The 18,573-nt window shown below is 43.9% G+C and overlaps 2 protein-coding genes across 3 annotated transcripts in view; both read left to right on the top strand.

Annotated features, from left to right (window-relative positions):
* The window catches only part of smpd3 (sphingomyelin phosphodiesterase 3), a 39,812-nt gene extending 31,869 nt beyond the window's left edge, over positions 1-7,943 (top strand). The window contains exons 9-11 of the mRNA XM_060061115.1: positions 2,995-3,058; positions 3,348-3,522; positions 4,387-7,943. Coding sequence (XP_059917098.1) covers positions 2,995-3,058; positions 3,348-3,522; positions 4,387-4,488 — 341 coding nt within the window. The 3' untranslated portion in view covers positions 4,489-7,943. The remainder of the gene's footprint in view (positions 1-2,994; positions 3,059-3,347; positions 3,523-4,386) is intronic.
* Positions 7,944-9,158: 1,215 nt separating this feature from the next.
* Positions 9,159-18,573, top strand: part of LOC132464627 (septin-7-like) — a 29,806-nt gene continuing 20,391 nt past the window's right edge. The window contains exons 1-2 of one of the 2 annotated variants that reach the window (XM_060061113.1): positions 9,159-9,608; positions 12,163-12,262. In XM_060061113.1, coding sequence (XP_059917096.1) covers positions 9,570-9,608; positions 12,163-12,262 — 139 coding nt within the window. In that variant the 5' untranslated portion in view covers positions 9,159-9,569. The remainder of the gene's footprint in view (positions 9,609-12,162; positions 12,263-18,573) is intronic. The other variant, XM_060061114.1, reaches the window with a different exon arrangement.

Raw genomic sequence — 18,573 nt, 5'->3', positions numbered from 1 at the left:
CACTACTGGTTGTTTGTCCTACATTCCACAAACGAATAAATGAATATTCTCAATATATCACTTACATTTACTTATAGGGCATTAAGGAGACACTTTTATCTAAAGCAACTTACAATAGTAAAGTTTATTTGTCGGAAGATAGAGAAAGAACAATACATCGCTGTCAGTACAATAAGGATGTTCATAGAACATAAGTGTTACAATGCTAAGTCAACCCATTCCCCTTATACAACAAAGATAGCGAGGCTAAGTACTAATTTGAAGCGCCAAGATGTACAATAAACAATAAGTGCGTACTGCGTACACTGAATTTACCCAACACGAATATAATTGTTTTTACCGCTATGCCGTGGTCAGCCTTATAATGAGGTGATGCACCCACACTTCAACACAACAGACAGACCTGAGCCATTCCAGGGAGGATACGCAGACATGGAAAAAGGATTCCCCTTTCCCTCGGAACCGACAATACCAGTTCCGTCCCCCGCCCTAGTAGAAGCCTAGTTCACGTCGGAGTGAGGTCCAAACATTGCATCATGGCTCTCTGGTCTATTTGGGACAGTGGACTGGATACTGCCCCCTGCAGTACAATCCTCACTTCTACACTTACCTTGATCAAAGAATTCTCCTCTCCTATACTAATACACACCTGAGTGAGATCACGCATACACACACACTCTCTGGTCTATTTGGGACTTCCTCCAGGTCATTGATATTGTGAAACAGCATAATCATTTTAATCATGAGTGTTATCAAAACTAGTATTATTTAAAAACGTTGCACAAACAGCTGGATAAACGTCCGCGCAGAGACGGCGTACTGATGTACAGGGTAGAAGGGTTGACACAGAAAGGGCCAGAGTTGTAAGCTGCCCGTGGTCGTCTAAATCTGGATGGGCACCTACGTCGCAGAACCGAAATACACCCCCGTACTGTGTGGGCCCTACTGACGTCAGCCAAGATGGGGTTTGGGGGCTGGTAATGAGGTGTTTTTGTAGGCCATTTATATTTATGGAACAGTGAACAAGCCTGTTCAAAGTATAGCTTTCAATCTGATGCATGAAGGACAGGAGGTATGAATGAAGGATGGAAGATACATAAATGTGACCGAAAGGAAAAAATGCAGCATTATCGGGAACACACTAACAACCAGTAAGACAGGGAAATGTCCGGGAAGGCAACTGGGAAATGTCTGCACTGTGAAATAAATAAAAACAAATAAAAAAGAATCCTCTTGAATACATACGTTACATTATATATTGCATGACAGATAGAGATAGAGGCATCACCTTCCCCAGCCGTTTATCTGGTTCCCACTGCGCAATGTGTCGTCGGAGTGATGTATTTTCTGTGTCATTATTGGACGTCAAATTTCGGTCCACTGAAGAAGGGGTTGTTTTGTTACGCCAGGCGACGTCTTTTTTCCGACGTCTACCAAACGTCTAATGTTGAAGTCCTTCGGACCTCTGTGTAAGGGCTATTTATAGTCCAAATGTGGTCGTTTGTTGACGTCTTTTCAGCATCAAATTTAGACAAATTTTAGACGTCGTAAAAAGAAAAAATGCCGATTTATTTTTATTGCAGCGTCTGAAAAATGAAGTGAACCGATCAGTGGCTATCTCTCTCCACGCGCTCCCTCTCGCTCGCATGCTTTTGACCCATACGGGAGCCAGTGAATACATGCACACTTGAACACTCCCCCTGTCCACATTTATTGTGTACCGGTCGGGATCCGAACCAGCCATCCTCTGGTTACAGGTCCAACTCCATAACCAGTAGACCACATGCCAGTGCAGTCACACACAAACACACAGACACAGACACACACAGACACAGACACACACACGCAAACACACACAGTCGCACAGAGGAACACACAGACACACACACACACAAAGAAGATATGCCTAGGCCAATTATTTACTGAACGTTTCCCACAAACTGCATTTCCAAATAAATAAACAGATAAATGTAAAAAATAAAAAAATAACTTCAAATAAATAAACCACGAAATGAAAAATAACAACCAAAAAAACATAATGTATACATTTCCTGCACCTGTCATAGGCATCCAAATGACGTCCAAAAAATGTAACCGGTTCAATCACATTTGGACTATAAATAGCCCTTACACAGAGGTCCCACGGCCGTCAACATTAGACGTTCAGTAGACGTAAAAAAAAAAAGGACGTTGCCTGGCGTTAAAAAACAAACCCTTCAGTGGACCAAAATTTGACGACCAATAATGATACAAAGACGTCCCTCCGACGACACATTGCGCAGTGGGATCATGTATACATTTCCTGCATCTGTCAGAGACGTCCAAATGACGTCCAAGAAATGTACCCAGTTCAAAGGTGAAATGTTGAACGACAATATGACGTTCAAGTTGGGTCATGGTTTGAAATCCAAATAGTGGACCTAGTTTGGACATCAAATAGAAGTCCAGAATTGGTCATGGACCAACGGACCAGATATAGACATGATCTGCACGTCTCTCCAACGTCCAATGTTAGGTGGGTTAGCTTGTATTCTTAGTAATCTTGTCTGCAATAAATTCACTTTTTTCTCTTTTGCCGGGTGGTAGGCAGCCAATCAGTTTCCCACAAGAGCTGTGATAATCATGGTGTATAGAATCAGAGTGCCTTCAGAGTATGCATCTCCTCTCCGATACCAGACAGAGAGAGAGAAGAGAGCATTTAAGAGACATTAGTCTGCTTCATGGCCTCGCACCCTCACCATCCACACAGATCATCGGCTGCTCCAAACACCTCGTTGTCGGTTGTAACACACCAATAGCTGTGGGGGATGTTTTTCATGGTTACATAACCTGAAACAAACGGTGAGATTCTTTCAGAGGTGGGCCGTGCTCAATTTTCATTGACGAGCCACAGAGATCTGCTTGTGCATTTGGTCCTTTAATATCACAAAGCCTTTGTTTTTACGTTCATACTTAATGGATTGGCTCAACTGATGACCTTATTGTGCTGCGCAGGTACATTGCTGGATCAAAGCGGTCTCTACGACGAAGAGGCCAACTCACCCGAAAGTTTACAAAAGTAAGTGTGGTTTTGTCACAGAAAGGAAGTGCTCGACATAATTGGGAACACACACGCATCTAAAGGCACTTCAGCCCTATGCATTGAAATGCCTTTTACACATACAAAGACACCCCTTTGTCTTTGTATGTGCGTACTGCATTTCAATGGGGCTGAAGTGAAACCGTCAACAATGATAATTGCTTGCATCCATTTGCAGTCTTTGCCTATCTGACTGATACCATCTCTCCCCCCCCCTTCAACCTTTCCCTCAATCTGTGTATGGTGGTGCCTGCCCCCTCCCCTTTAGGGTGATGGAGAACGAGGAGGCCAGGAAGGAGTACCTGGTGTTCCCTCCTAGCAAGGCTCAGAGTCACGGAGGCGGCGGCGGGCAGAAGGGCCGCAAGATTCCCCTGAAGGGCAACGGACGGCGCATCGACTACATCCTGTACAGCGATGAGGGCCTGCAGCCGGACTGGAAGCTGGTGAGTGCTGTCTCATGGGTGGAAAGGTCCTCACCTGATGCCTATTAAACCTTTACTGGGTCACCTTTGTACAGCAGCAATTTATTCCATTACTAAAATCAACCTGATTTTAGTCATGGCCCGCCGAATCCTGAACTTGAAAGTCTCTCAAGAATAAATGTGCCCATCCACGATTCTCTCTAAGTAATTGTATTCTTAATCGCAGCTTTTGGAAATTCTCCAAATTATGCAGCTTTAACTGTAGCTACAACTCGAGCCACTAGAGGCTTTGAACGTTAAAACATACATAGTTCAGGTTTAGCCACCCATTCTTGCAATTGCTCAATGCAATTGGTGATTTATGCTTCATCAAACTTGATTTATGCTTCATCAAACAATCTCCTACAATGCATGAATTTATTCAAAGCCTCGTCAAGCACAGGGAATTGCATTCATCATGTGGTTTTAGGACCCGTTTTAGCCCTTGGCTCTTTGCTGCCCTTTCCTTTGGACATGAGTGCAGAGCTAAACCCACAGACCAAACCCAGACATGAGGAGTGCAGTATGATCACTGCCAAGCCAAACTGTTATGCTTCACTTGCTCAATTAAATCCTAAACCATTGTCATTGAGCTGCCACCTTGTGGTGGAGTGTAGCTACTGTAAATGGTTGCGTCCTGCAGGTTCATTATTATTGATTATTATGCATGTTTTTTGTTGAGAATATTATTCTGAAATTCAAAGCCTGCACATAATCTAAACTCATGTCATGTATTGAATTGATGTATTGAATCGCAGATGCAGCTGAGCTCATATGTGCAGCCTGATGATGCTCAAACTGAGTGTGTTGCTAACCGAAACCCATCCCATCTTCTTCCTGCCACAGGACATCGAGGAGTTCAGCTTTGTGACGCAGTTGGCCGGCATCACTGACCACCTTTCAGTGGCCGCGCGATTGGCCGTTTCAACCGGCGAGGAGGAGCCTTAGGGGGCCGTACGTTCTCTTGCACTGCCATCGATACATGGAGGAAGAGACAAGAAGAGATACACGATGGAAGAGACAAGAAGAGATGCATGATGGAAGAGACAAGAAGACAGAGGAGAGAAATTTGAATACAAATGAGCAATTGAAAGATGGCGGAGAAGCGAGAAGGCCCCGTGTCTATTGAGAAACGCCAGAGTGCTGGACGGATGGACGGGTTGACAAACTGATTAATGGAGAGTTACAGGCCTGGGTTAGGGGGGTTCACGTTAAGGGGAGAGGCAACAATGGAGTGATTTAAAAGAGAGTTTATGCCAGAAGGTAGATAAGCAGGGAATTTGTATTAATGGTGTGATGAAAGTTTTTCATACCCAGACAACACATCTGTCAGTCTCTCAAACACGCACACACACACACACACACACATTCAGACACACACAAATCAACCTTGCATGGTCCATGCTGGATCTATACTATATGTCTGACCACTTTCTATGATTTTACCTCTGGAACTTTCTGATTCTCATATAATACAATGGATGACTAGAGAACACAAAGAGGATACTGAGATTGTCTTGTACAGCAACGGTAGGCCTATAGCTGTGGCCCGCACAATGAGAGGCATTGGCCACTACGCTATTTGACCTTTGTGCCGATTGGTTGGTGTTCGTCTCTTCAAGGTCATTGGTCAGTTTACCTGTCAGTTTTCACCTTACTTCTCCTGCCTTGGTCCCAGGAACCTCAACTAAAGTGTCTTTTTTCTAAAAGTCTTTCTAAAAAAAATTAAAAAAAAGATCAATCTAGAACAGTTTTTATGGTCACTGCGCCATTTTTGTAGAGAAGTACAAATGCCTGGTAATACTTTGTGGTTTATTATTTATACTTAATTGTATTGTATAAAGAGGTCAAATAAAACAATCCGCTTGACTGGAGAAAGATTGTTTTTGATACAATGCAAAGCTTGCAGACTGTTTTCAACCATTTTGTAACTGGTGGGAAGTGACAAGGCGAGAAGGACATTTGAACTAAATTAATTAGCTGATTCCTTGCTTGTGTTGGAATGGTGGTCATGACTGCATGACGAGAGCCTGGTGAGCAATCAAACAATACGACAGTTGTTTGAACTCAGAATTTATAGTCATTTATAGTAAAGATCTGCGTTTCCCCTGGAAATACAAGCCGACCCAATGGGACATTGCTGCATGTGGAATGCTAACCTCTGCCGATAACATTAAATAAACACACATAAGCAATATGTAAAAATACACACACACACACATATATACACACAAAAACATGTAAATATACAGTATGTACCCTTACATCGCATACAATATACAGAAGGCTTGCATGTAGACGTGCACGCTCGCATGCACACACAAACATTCACATTCACATATTTGTGTTATTATATACAATGTCAATAGTGCAACCCCAGCAGGCAAAGGACAGCTCTCTCTCTATTGCCTGTGTTTTGGACCACCGCCATTCCTGCTTGTTCTCAAACAGTAGAAAGAGCTACACACACACACACACACACACCATCTTGAGTGTATGCACTGTGTGAGCAGATGGGGTTCTGTGATTTTCAATACCCCACCTGTACCCCTAACCCCTCCACATCTGTAGCAAGGCATTTATACTTTTTTAATTCCCAGTCCAAGGCCACACACACACACACACACACACACACACACACACACACACACACACACACACACACACACACACACGTGGACACAACAGTACATAAAATACTCTGAGGATATCCACACACATTTTGAGCGATCTTGGGTAGAGTGGTGACGTGTGCTTAAGAGTTTATGCGTTATTATAATGATCTGTTCATTTGATCTTGTTTATCACCCTGTCCAAACTGCCAATCAGGACAAGGCAAAGCAATTGTGTATTCACTCCCTAAAAAAAACTAAACTATATCTCAGATGCTGTGTGATTGCCTCTGATTGCCAATGTTTACACTGCAGCCTTCGGCCTGTTTGCCTGTTTCTTGGCACTAGAAGGATGCATGCCTTTTGAGGGACTCTTTACACAAGACCAGATGTGTCACTTTTCAACTGCACATTCAACATCACTGTTTCACACTTTAACATGTGTTGAAGTTATGGACAGTATCGTTTGAATCTGTATTGCAGATGTGTTATACAAGTGTGTATGTGCACTCGCGTGTGTGTATGCTGAATCCATGTCCACCTGAATATTTTTATTCTCGGTAACCTCAACTGGCTGCTTTGACTCTTCTTTTTTCTGTCTCTTCATGATTAGCTTTCTTAGATATTTTATGTCCCATGTTGTTGTTCTGATACTATGGGCATCAGAAGTTACTAGAACGAAACTAGAAGGTTTATACTTGTTTATTTTTATTGTTTATTGACTACATATTTAATTTGCTTTGTTTTGCTTTAGAATGCCCACTAACTGTTTAGCTTTCCCATTTCTACCAGGTGGGATTAAATGTCATGTGAATACACTATAGACCTATTATACAAAGGCTAATAAAATGTGCTCGGCTAGAATCCGACAAAGTGGTGCCACAGTCACTCTGAGGATCCACCGATGGAGTCCATAATAACTGAATAGATGTGTTTGATTAGCCAATGTAGATCCGTCCATCTTGTCCATGATGCGTATACCCTGCATTTGCTTCTAGTGCAATAGGCTGCTGCTAGGCCAACGCACTTCACTAAACAAACCATTGTATTGTGGCTGTGGGGGGATGGGGGAACTGTCCAGTTAGTTTACTAATATAATTTATATTTGTAACTGCAGCTATAATTGCAGTATTTTCACACTAATAGGTTTTTTCATGCTTTTATTTTATTTATTTGTAAGTGTTATCTGAGTATCTGAGCATTATGGGATATGGTGTAACATGTGTCGTCCATCTTTAAGGTCAGGATGAAGTAGTCCCAATGTTATGAAGTGTGAAAGCTTGTTAATGCCCAACCACAGCTTGTTTATGTTTATAGATTTTCCCAAGTATTATTGAAGAAACATCTTGACCATCACCATACTGAGTTGGAAACTGAATTTTGTGAGTGAGGTATTTGCCTCAGATTTGCAGGTTCCAATAAAGGCAGAGAACTGTAAGCCTGTGTTACTGTAATTATGCTTTGGGCCTCAGGTGATGTGTTACTTTGATTTCCTTTTCTGGGTTTTTATATATATATAACATATATATATATATATATATATATATATGACATTCTCTGTTCGTTATTATTTTCTCTGATTTAAGTTACCCTTTTGTGTTTTTTGGGGTGCGTGTGTGTGTGTGTGTGTAGGGAGGGGGGGGGGGGTATTTGTAGGCTTACTCAAAGGCATGCTCTCCATTAAGAAACTGGGGAGAATAATGGCATTTCCCTCTGTAATGTGCATCTTTCTTCAGACATCTTATTTTCTTCTGCTTTTTAAAAAATGGAATTGATTTTCCCCTGTTTGAATCGGTGTCCGTGTGATTATTTGAGTGTCATTTATTTTATATGCGTCTCAGTGTCTGACAAATATTATTTCGGATAATACGTTTCTCTGCAGGAGTGTGCCTCTTGATGTTACCATGACAACATTGGAAGTGACTGTTGGTGCCAACATTTAGCACTGTCCTTTATATTGTGAGGACGCAGAAGGAAGATAGATAAATAGATAGATACCTCATCCCTGGGTTTTCACTGTATTTGTGTGTGTGTGTGTGTGTGTGTGTGTGTGTGTGTGTGTGTGTGTGTGTGTGTGTGTGTGTGTGTGTGTGTGTGTGTGTGTGTGTGTGTGTGTGTGTGTGTGCGTGTGTGCATGTCGTGACTGTTTGTGTGTAGAGTACTTATCCCCTCTGCCACAGACTGACGAAGTAAAGGTCAAAATGAGCTATTAGACTCTCTCAAACTGCTCGCAGTTTAACAGTTCATTTAACTCCGGAAGAAAAAATGAAATACACAAATCGTTCTGAGGTGTCATGCTGCAGTTCTTCTGGCCTCGCATTTACTGTTGAGCGAGTTTCTGGCAGTCCGGGCACTAAGCAAAGGCAAGAAACATTAATGGTTTGTTGACATGCACGAGAGAATTAAGGAAACATACACCATACACAGAGTAGTGAGTGCTATTTTGGAAATTATAATAAGGGTATTATTGTGTGTGTGTGTGTGTGTGTGTGTGTGTGTGTGTGTGTGTGTGTGTGTGTGTGTGTGTGTGTGTGTGTGTGTGTGTGTGTGTGTGTGTGTGTGTGTGTGTGTGTGTGTGAGGGAGCTAAGAAGTTGTGCTTCCCCTTCACTCTGCATCATGTGCAAAGGTCCTTCCAGAGGAAGAAGGTCATCCTAAAGTTTAAACCATGCTAACGTTACCACATCCCCAGGAATTCACATTATCTCCACAACTCTATTAAAGCATCACAAAATGGCGGAGCCTTGACAATAAAAAGAAACATGATTATTTTTGCTGTACATGCTGCAATTCTGCTGTACATGTATGCATGTAATGCATGTCGTTCAGGAACAGTGAGGGCTACGAACGAACCTACGTAAACCTGAGCCATTGCCTCAGCCTCTATCCTGATCCTGCCCTCTATATATTGCAGTATCTATCCACACGAGGGCGCCAGCGTGCAAAGAAACAACATTAACCCTACAATCACTGCTTATTTACATTCCACGATGGAAAAACCGAATGCACTAAATGAATGCATTATTTCGCCTAACATGCAAATGTAGAACGCAAGCTACTATCTGATCTAAAGGCCCAACGGAGAACCGTTACCAGACTACGAGCGTTACATCACCATGACAGTCTGCATCGGCCAATAGGAGCACGCCTCAGTAGGAAAATACAATCGTCTTTTTGAAAAACAGTACGCCGGAGCATTCGTCCTCCCCCTTGCAGCTCGTAGTATCCTCCCGTAGCCATATGTAATTATCACCTTTCCCAAATCCACTTATTTCGGGGCGTTTGCGTCAACTACCCTTGTTTACCTTGTGTTAGAGTTCAGATTAAGCAACTGTGCGTAGTTGGTTCCGACGTGACTGTCCTGGACATCGTTTTATGTCTGGCCTCTTCGTCTTCGGTGGAGATAGTAACACGGTACAATGATCGAGCGACCAGAGACTGCGGTTCCGAGCATTGCTGTAAGTTGACTTTTCCACAATATTAAGACCCGTTCTGCATGGTTTATACACGTCAATGGTCGCATAGGCGATAGGCTTCTGACTGGTAACCTATCCCAGTTAGCTTGCTCGTAGCATGATTGAGAAGTAGCAATTTAACAAGGTAAGTTAGCATTTGAGGTCGTCTTTGGGAAGAAATGTTCAGGACTCGAGGCCTCAGCAGAGCATCTCTCTGAAGACATTCCGAGTATTCGAATGGCATTCAATATGCCATGCAAAGACCCTAGCTTTTGCGGGTTAACGATTTAGAATATAAATTGTTTTTTATTCCGTCTGTATTTTCCGTCCGTTTATTCTTTCACCATTCTCTATCATTACTTTCGCATTAAACATCATCTCTATCCCAGCGTGTCTTCCTCCACGTTGGTTCTTCTTCCATCCTGCCCCGTACCCCTCTCTTCTATGAATTCTCCCATCGTTGGTCTGGTTCGATACGATAGGTTGTTAATAATAAACCACTCTGCCGATCAATTGAATTATCAAGGCCAGTCACGGCTGCTTCCACTTTGAAATAAAATGGGACAGTCGTGGACGGCAGAGAGATGGAGCAACGCGTGGTCCTTTTTAATGAGGCCTATTTTAGTGTGTGTGTGTGTGTGTGTGTGTGTGTGTGTGTGTGTGTGTGCATTGGAACTAACGTTTTTTTTTTAAATGTATGGACAATCTGCGAGAAAACAAATGCAAAAACAAGGGGATATGAAAACCGAGGGACAGGAAGACCAAAGTCTGAAAGCTGCTCATTGGCATTCATCCACCTCTTCTTGTATTATTTTCTTTCTTTACTGCTTGCTTTGCTTGCCATTTAAACATTCCTACTGCCAGAATAATCCACTGCTTTTGCAGAGTTCAGTTCAGCTGCCCACAGAAAGCCATAGGGCTTCCTGAGTGCTATCGTATTGGCTGCACCTTATGTAATAGACCCATGCACCTTGTGTGTAGCTGCATGTGGGTGTATTAGATGCACAGGGGAAGTTCTTCAGGCATGTACATCACTGCATGAATGCTTAAATCGTGTCCACTGCCACAGTAAGCAGTGTGCAACACGCCAATGACGGTCATAGGAAGTATTGATCGTGAGATGACTCTCTATTTGACTATGATGTTGATGACTACAGAGATGACTCTGTTTGTCTGTTTCCGTCCTCTTTCTCCCAATCTCCTAACCTATCTCAAACACGCGGCAGGTGTAAAATTCCATAAACAGAGTTTGCGTTTGTGTGCATGGATGTGTGTGTTCTTTCTTTCCCAATTGCACCTTTCTGGAAACCTAAAAGAGGGTACACATTAATTTTTCGTTTAAATGTTTAGCATACTCTTCGTGACTATGTACCCTTATTACATACAGCCACTACTATTGTTTTTAAGTTGAGCTCCAGTCACCTGTGTGTACAAGCCTAGTCATTATATTTTACTTACCACATAGGTTATAACTGCTGGATTTGGCCTGCTACTGGCCCAGTCATGCACACAACTTCTTCAGAGTTCAACATTGAGGCAGAGTAGACAGTTTGGCGACACCTCATAACTGGAGCCATCTGAGGACAAAGAACAAATCGTCAAAAAGCCTTGAGGGGGAAAAAGGATGAAAACCCTTTTAAACCAGAGAGGGATCTCCCCCGTAGTGTGTGGGGTGATTCCAGACCGGCTGTGCAGTAATCAGAGGTGCTGCTGATATGGGCAGACAAAGACATGGCAATAGCCTAAGGACACATCACATTGGTAGACCAGTTTGATGCTGTTGCATGTTGAGGTCATCAGGGATGGGAATAAGCAGGGAGGGACCTCACCATACGTTATAGTGATGGTGTGTGTGTGTGTGTGTGTGTGTGTGTGTGTGTGTGTGTGTGTGTGTGTGTGTGTGTGTGTGTGTGTGTGTGTGTGTGTGTGTGTGTGTGTGTGTGTGTGTGTGTGTGTGTGTGTGTGAGTGAGGGGGGGGTGAGAGACTGATAATATGTAGTCTGATAACTGGGGCAGCCAGTCTCTCGACCTATGGGTTTACTTCACATCCGCCACCCGTCCATTTCTCCTTACTTTTATTTAAGGTGCAATCTTGTCGTCTTTAATTCACCTCTCAGAGGGACTTCCCCTCATCTCCACCTCTCAGAAGCCCCGCTGCCTCCCTCCTGGTCCCACCCTGCTTTGCCTCCTCCCGTCTAAAGTTGTTAGCCCAGCTGCACTTCAAAGAGGCTCTGTTGCTGCAAGACAGAGAAATGCTATTGGCAGGCTTGTCAACATTTCACTGTGTACACGCATACAAACACAGTGTGTGTCTATGTCACTCTGATGTCCTTTGACAGTTGACTATCACACACTGACTAAAACATTGCGCCAGGTGTGAAATTCCATAAACAGAGTTTGCGTTTGTGTGCATGGATTTGTGTGTTCCTTCCCAATTGCATCCTGATTCTCGTCATATACTTGGATATATATGTGCAAGGACTACAGTCACTGCGCCTTGCGGTTTGTGTGACTCTTTGTGTGCTTGTTTTGTGATAGTGTGTTTGTTTTCCTTCAGCAGAGGAACCTGGAGGGCTACGTTGGCTTCGCAAACCTCCCCAACCAGGTCTACAGGAAATCTGTGAAAAGAGGCTTTGAGTTTACCCTCATGGTGGTCGGTGAGTGAAACAACCACACCTGGTTCTGTGTGTATGTGCCCTATAGCATTCTACTGGAATTGTGTGTTTGAATGGGATCATTCCCTGTGTGTGGACGAGTTAATGCGCAGGGATGTTTGCTTGTGTGTCTGTCGTTGTCTGCCTGTTAGTGTCCCTATGTTGTTGTATATTTCCATCTACAGCTTTGCACACACAAAAACCCACCTGTGTCCACCTGTCTATGTGTGTGTTCTCATATCTCAGCGCAGGTGGGTCTTCAAATAGGTTTATGGGAAGCCGAGGCATGCTCGGTATCCGGTACTCTCTCTGGCTCGCAACACTGCACCCATTAAAAGAAATCTGGCCTTTTCTTAATTTCCCTTGGTGCGAGTCGTTTTTTGGATGCCTACAAAAAATACAGTCACAAGCGGACAGAAAACCAATAGTTCTTTTACTTATTGGGTCTTTATCAAAACTACGAAGGCCACATGGCAGCGTAGTAGCAATGGAAAAGTTGTCTTTGGGCCGAGAACAGGAACAAACTGGGTTTGGGGACTGAAAGCTGGACTGTGGAGGAAAAACGTAGACGAGAGGTGGAGGAAGAGATGTGTTTGGTTAGACACACACACACACACACACACACACACACACACACACACACACACACACACACACACATCCCAACTGGAACACACACACACACACACACACACACACACACACACACACCCAGGTACCCACACACTAATTAACGCAGACACACTTGCACACACGGATCAGTGACTGAGGCAGAAACGACAGGGGCATTGCATTGACTTATTGAACCATGTGTGCTGTCCCCAGTAATGAACACTGTGCACAACACAGATAAACAGAATGGCTTTTCCCTTTAGTTGAACTTGGGGAAATGTAAAGTACCAATATTCATACCAGGGTTTTTTCTGATATATACGTTGTGACATCGGATTATTAATAATTGTTCTTGTGCACACCAATGTCACAGACTAATGGCATACCAAACCTTATGGCATACCAAAAGTCATATGGCCTATTGGCAATATGACTACACTTCACAATCCTTAATCTAATGTCTCAACTTTAGTTAAGACCTAACTCACTATTGGAGGAGGGTAATTACATTTATACAAAACCTACATTCCAGTACCCTATGTGTTCTATTAATGTTTGTTAAAAAAAAGAAGTTATATTGTTGCAACTGATGCTAATTCCGGAAGAAGGGTAAATGCGAGTGTGGAGGTTGGCGGAGGGGGAGGGGATGCACCAAAGCTTTCCAGCTGACTAGATCCTGTTTGTAGGCCCTGCTCCACATGTAGTCATCGCTCTCCTTTCTCCCTCTCCTTTCTCTCATTCAATTGGCTCCCTGCCCGGCATTATACCGGGTTCAGCACGCAGCAACAGATGCTCTGGCTTCCCATGGTTCATTGAAACCGGGAGAAGACTGAAGGGAAGGGCCTCTGATCCTCTATCAATAGCACCCATGTTGGTGTAACCTGCTGCCCCCTCATGACCATTGTAATGACCTGATGTAGACAATCTGTCATGACGTGCATAAGTAGCCCGTCCCATGTGGGATGAGGAATCAGTAAAGAAACAACTAGTCACTTCACACATACTCATGCACTCAACAAATCGTTTTACTGTCGGCTTGTGAAATGCTGCTTGGGATAAATCAAGTTCTGCTTTTTCTGAAAATCAAAGGCAACACACAAATGTTTAACAGCTTATATTCTTAATCCATCTTTTTCAAACCCAGGGAGGGTTAACATTTTTTTGTGCCTTTCAGCTTTTTTAAAGCTAATAAAGTATGGCAAGAAAATATATATATTAATTTGATAAGAGTTACGCCAAAGAAGACGGAGATACAGATTTTGTCTCTGAATTGTGATGCAGAGATCTGTGGCTGTGCTTCAATTTCCTTTAATCAGCCCTGCCATATATCTTGCAGGGTTGAGCTTGTTAAAGGGGTGCCATGTCAAGCTCGGGGTGAATGTGTAGCTGTGGAGACTGGGCCGATGTGTCTATCTGAGGGTATGTGTGTTCGGACATCCCGCGTCAGCGCAGTGTTGCCGGTCTTGGCCGACGGCGTCGCGTCCTGCTGAAGTGTCGGGTTCACAGGCGGGACCCAGTGGGGATGTTTCCGTCTGTCCGTCACTCCCTTGGATGGAACGCTCAGGAATGCCCCCACAATTTGGTCGCCCCATCCCACCTCCCTCTCTCCCTAGCTCTTTCTCTCTTTCTCTCGCCTCACTCTCCCTGCCTTTCCTTGCCTATCATTCTTTTCCCCCCCGATACGTCACTCTCAATCTTTTCCATCTTTATATCCCAATTTCTTTCCTCTCTCTCTCTCTCTCTCCCCCCCCTCCCTCCGTGGGCCTGTCAGGGAGAGGAAATGCTTGCTTCCTGAGGCTATGGCTCCAGCTGGCAGCTTGAATAGGAACTCCTGGAAAGAGCGGAGAGATCCAGCGCCAGAGCACGGAGAACAACAGTGTTGCCCTATAGCAGCCCATGGTCTCACTGGTCCAAGGACGCTGTGTGGGGGACCCCATTTCCCACCGGCATGTGGCGGCCATCATCCACAGGCGGCTTTGAGTGTGCGCTGTGTGTTGTTATTAGGGATGCAAACAATTAATCGATTATCGATTAATTGTCGATAAGAGATTACTCGATTAAAATAAATTACTTGCAATTAATCGCGTTTTTAACCCGTAATTCCCCACCCGTCCACGTGAGGGCGCGCTTGACGCCAGACGTACTTGACGCACACGCGGGAACACAAGCGGGAACACAAGCGAAGCAGCACAAGACAAACGAAAAGCGGGACACTGACACGATGAAGATGGCAAAACGGAGTGCAGTATGGAGCCACTTTAAGTTGGTTAATGACGACAAAGACGCCAAATGCACAATATGTGGAAGTATTTTAAAGTACAACAACTAAACGACATCGTTGAATTACCACCTAAATGTGTCACATTCAAATGTGTCGCTGCTCCTTTACTTAGAAAGGAGTCAGCTGAGGTGGTTCGGGCATCTGGCAAGGATGCCCACTGGGCGCCTCCCTTGGGAGGTGTTTCAGGCACGTCCAGTGGGGAGGAGACTTCGGGGAAGACCCAGGACTAGTTGGAGAGATTATATCTCAACACTGGCCTGGGAACGCCTCGGGATCCCCCCGTCAGAGCTGGTCAATGTGGCCCGGGAAAGGGAAGTCTGGGGCCCCCTGCTTGAGCTGCTCCCCCCGCGACCCGACCCCGGATAAGCGGATTACTATGAGATGAGATGTGTCACATTCAGAAGGAAATTCAGCTTCTCAGAAAAATTGCCGCTTATCAATTAATCGATCATCGATCGATAAGATGAAACAACTATCGATTAATGAATTACTCGATAATTTGCATATAAACCAACGCACCGCTTGGCACCTTCACAGCACACTTCACTGCAGCCATCCCGTAGGGTACATGCCTGATTTGTGTTCTGTTTGGAAAATATCATTGTAATAAGTTGATCCAAAAGCTATCGCTAGTTTTAAAAGGTCTCCGATAGCCATCAGAAAACTGTGAAAGATGGCTCCAGAGGATGTGACTCAGTTTAATTTTCATTTAAGTTCACATGGGCGAATTAATGGGAGGGATATGTTCCCTATGGATGACTGAGTGAACCTGATGGTACTGTGTGAACTTAACACCCTTCCCTGGACCAATGCCCAAGAGCCTCGACCAATGACTATTATGAGCGCAGTGTTTATCTATGGTTTGTATTATTGAATCTGCTGCTTGCATTCCACTGGTGTGTGTGTGTGTGTGTGTGTGTGTGTGTGTGTGTGTGTGTGTGTGTGTGTGTGTGTGTGTGTGTGTGTGTGTGTGTGTGTGTGTGTGTGTGTGTGTGTGTGTGTGTGTGTGTGTGTGTGATCAGTCCGTTTGACAAGCTTAAAGGCACCCAGTGCAACTTTATGTAAACATTCAATGAAAAATAAACATTCAATTTCTAGTCTTTTTTACACGTAGTAAGTTTCAATAACTCCATACCATTACATATCAACATTCAAGGAGCAAAGATGATACGTCGTTGTGTGGTGAGAACTGATAGAAAATCGTAAACAACAACAATCGCCGGTGGGGAGAAGCCATTTTTCCATTGACTGGAAGCCTGCTTTATTTATTGTAGGTTACAAAAAATAAAGAAAATGGCGGCATTATTGTTGTTATCGATTTTCTATCAGTTCTCACCACACAACGACGTCTCATCTTTGCTGCTTGAATGTCGGTATGTAATGGTATGGAGTTATTGAAACTTACTACGTGTAAAAAAGACTAGAAATTGAATGTTTATTTTTAAGCCTCGAAAGTTGCACTGGGTGCCTTTTAAGAATAACTGCGGGTGTTGCCTTCTTAATCTGTAGACACAGACATCTTGCTCATCCTGTCATTCACTCTGTTTCTCTCGCAGCCTCTTATCTACCAATCTTTTCTAATGACTTACTCTCAGGCATCTTTACTTAAACACGTGAACTCAGACTTCTGTCTGAGTCCACAGACGCCCAATAACCCACTAATGTGTCCCGCTAGAGGCGCTCAGGGTACCTCTCTTCCGTCTGTAGGAGCCTTAGGATTTATGGCTTACCTTTTGTCTCTATTATGGGGGGAGAGTGGGATGGGGAGAGAGGCTGTTTGCACCGTACTGGAGTCGGTTCATAAACCTGGCCCACCATGAATGCATATATCCCCTGGCCTCAAAGGCACAGCAGGGTTAAGGGGTGGGGCGGCTCTGTTCGGATCAGCTGCAGGCATCTCTGTCTGCGTCACTGTCTCCAAAAGTCTTTTTATAGAAGTTATTCTGCTTCTGCTTCTGGCTAACGCACATCATCTCTCTCGCTCTCTGGGTCAACCAATCAGACTGGCCAGTGGCATACATTACATTCTGAGGCGTGCATTTGAGAGTGTGTGGACCTGTGGATGCAGATCCTTATCTGGGTCGAGGCCATGACCTTTGCTCTCCCTAGTTGCAGAGGATTTTGGTCAGGCAGGATGGTCACAACAATATGGTCTGCAACCAAATGCTCACACATAATACACATTTGCAGCAGTTAGTGTGTTTGTGTGCGATGGCCCCACCAGGATGTTGGGGGTCGGGGGGGGGGGGAAGCAGCTGTAGCCTGAGCACTCAATCTGAACATTAGCGCTAAACAGGAAGATCGGGGAGGGAATGCTAGGAATCTCTCCAACTCCAACAATTTGTTTATTTACCCCCTGTTTGTCCTTCTTAAACTGAGGCATTTTTTATATTCATACTGTTTTCCCCTATATTATTTCAATCTTTCTATCAGTTGATGATTCATATAAACGATTACTCTGAGTCCAAGTTAAGGAGTAACTGATTTAAGATTCTAGATCTTTCTTTCTGGAGACAGCGTGTGCAGTGTGATTAGAGATGTGAGCTCACTCTGTTCCATCCGTGAGCGGTGCCAGAACCATTGGTGGTCAGTTAACCCCCCAAACTCATCCTTTGGCGTTTGTGTGCAAAGGAAGGCCATCATTACTGGACTACTGCCTCACTGCTGCGAAGCCTGAAGACTATCCTCCAACCACTGACACAGCCTTATTTGTAGAGCTGAAATGACTAACAAGAGAGTTTGAGAGAGAGTGGGGTGGGGAGAGAGGGGTTTGGCATCAGAGAGTAGGAGATGGAACACTGAATCTTTGGGCTCCCTGGTCGAGGAGTAGGCATGTGCAAATGCTGCCTATACGGCAGGCTTTGGGTTTAAATCCTGAGCTGTGGTCCCGTGTCACTTTAAAACAGCAATCCTAGACAAAAAGGTAGCTAGGTGCTAATGAAAATGTCAGCAAAAATGGAGATTTTTAATGTTGGCACAGATTTCGTCACAGATGTCACCAGACTCACCACACAGATACCATTATTCCGCTGAGCAGAGGGGAAGCTAATTGAGATGGCAGAGCCTCAGGGGAGCGAGAGTGAGGGACGAAGAGAGAGGCTCTATTTATAATTTGTTAGCATAGATGTAGAGGTTGCCAATGACTGTAGGTGGTCCGCAGAGATTACATAACAATTTAGTGTATTCTCATGTGTGCATTGTTCACAATATCGCGTCCGTCCTTTGGAAACAAATGAGTCAACATTTTATACGATTTTCTTTAATTGTTGTAAAATGCAACAATTATATTAGTAATATAAATATCTGTCCAATAAGGTCTTATTGGACAGATAGAGGACTGTTGGATCAGATTAACTTTTTCAATTAGAAGTGTCTAATTAAAAAGATAATCTGATCTAACTGTCCTCTGCAATCCTGGCCA

The sequence above is a fragment of the Gadus macrocephalus genome, chromosome 9 (assembly GCF_031168955.1).
Source record: "Gadus macrocephalus chromosome 9, ASM3116895v1".
NCBI classification, from domain to species: Eukaryota; Metazoa; Chordata; class Actinopteri; order Gadiformes; family Gadidae; genus Gadus; species Gadus macrocephalus.
Note: the sequence above shows the minus strand (reverse complement) of the source record. Positions and strands in the feature narration are given on the sequence as shown.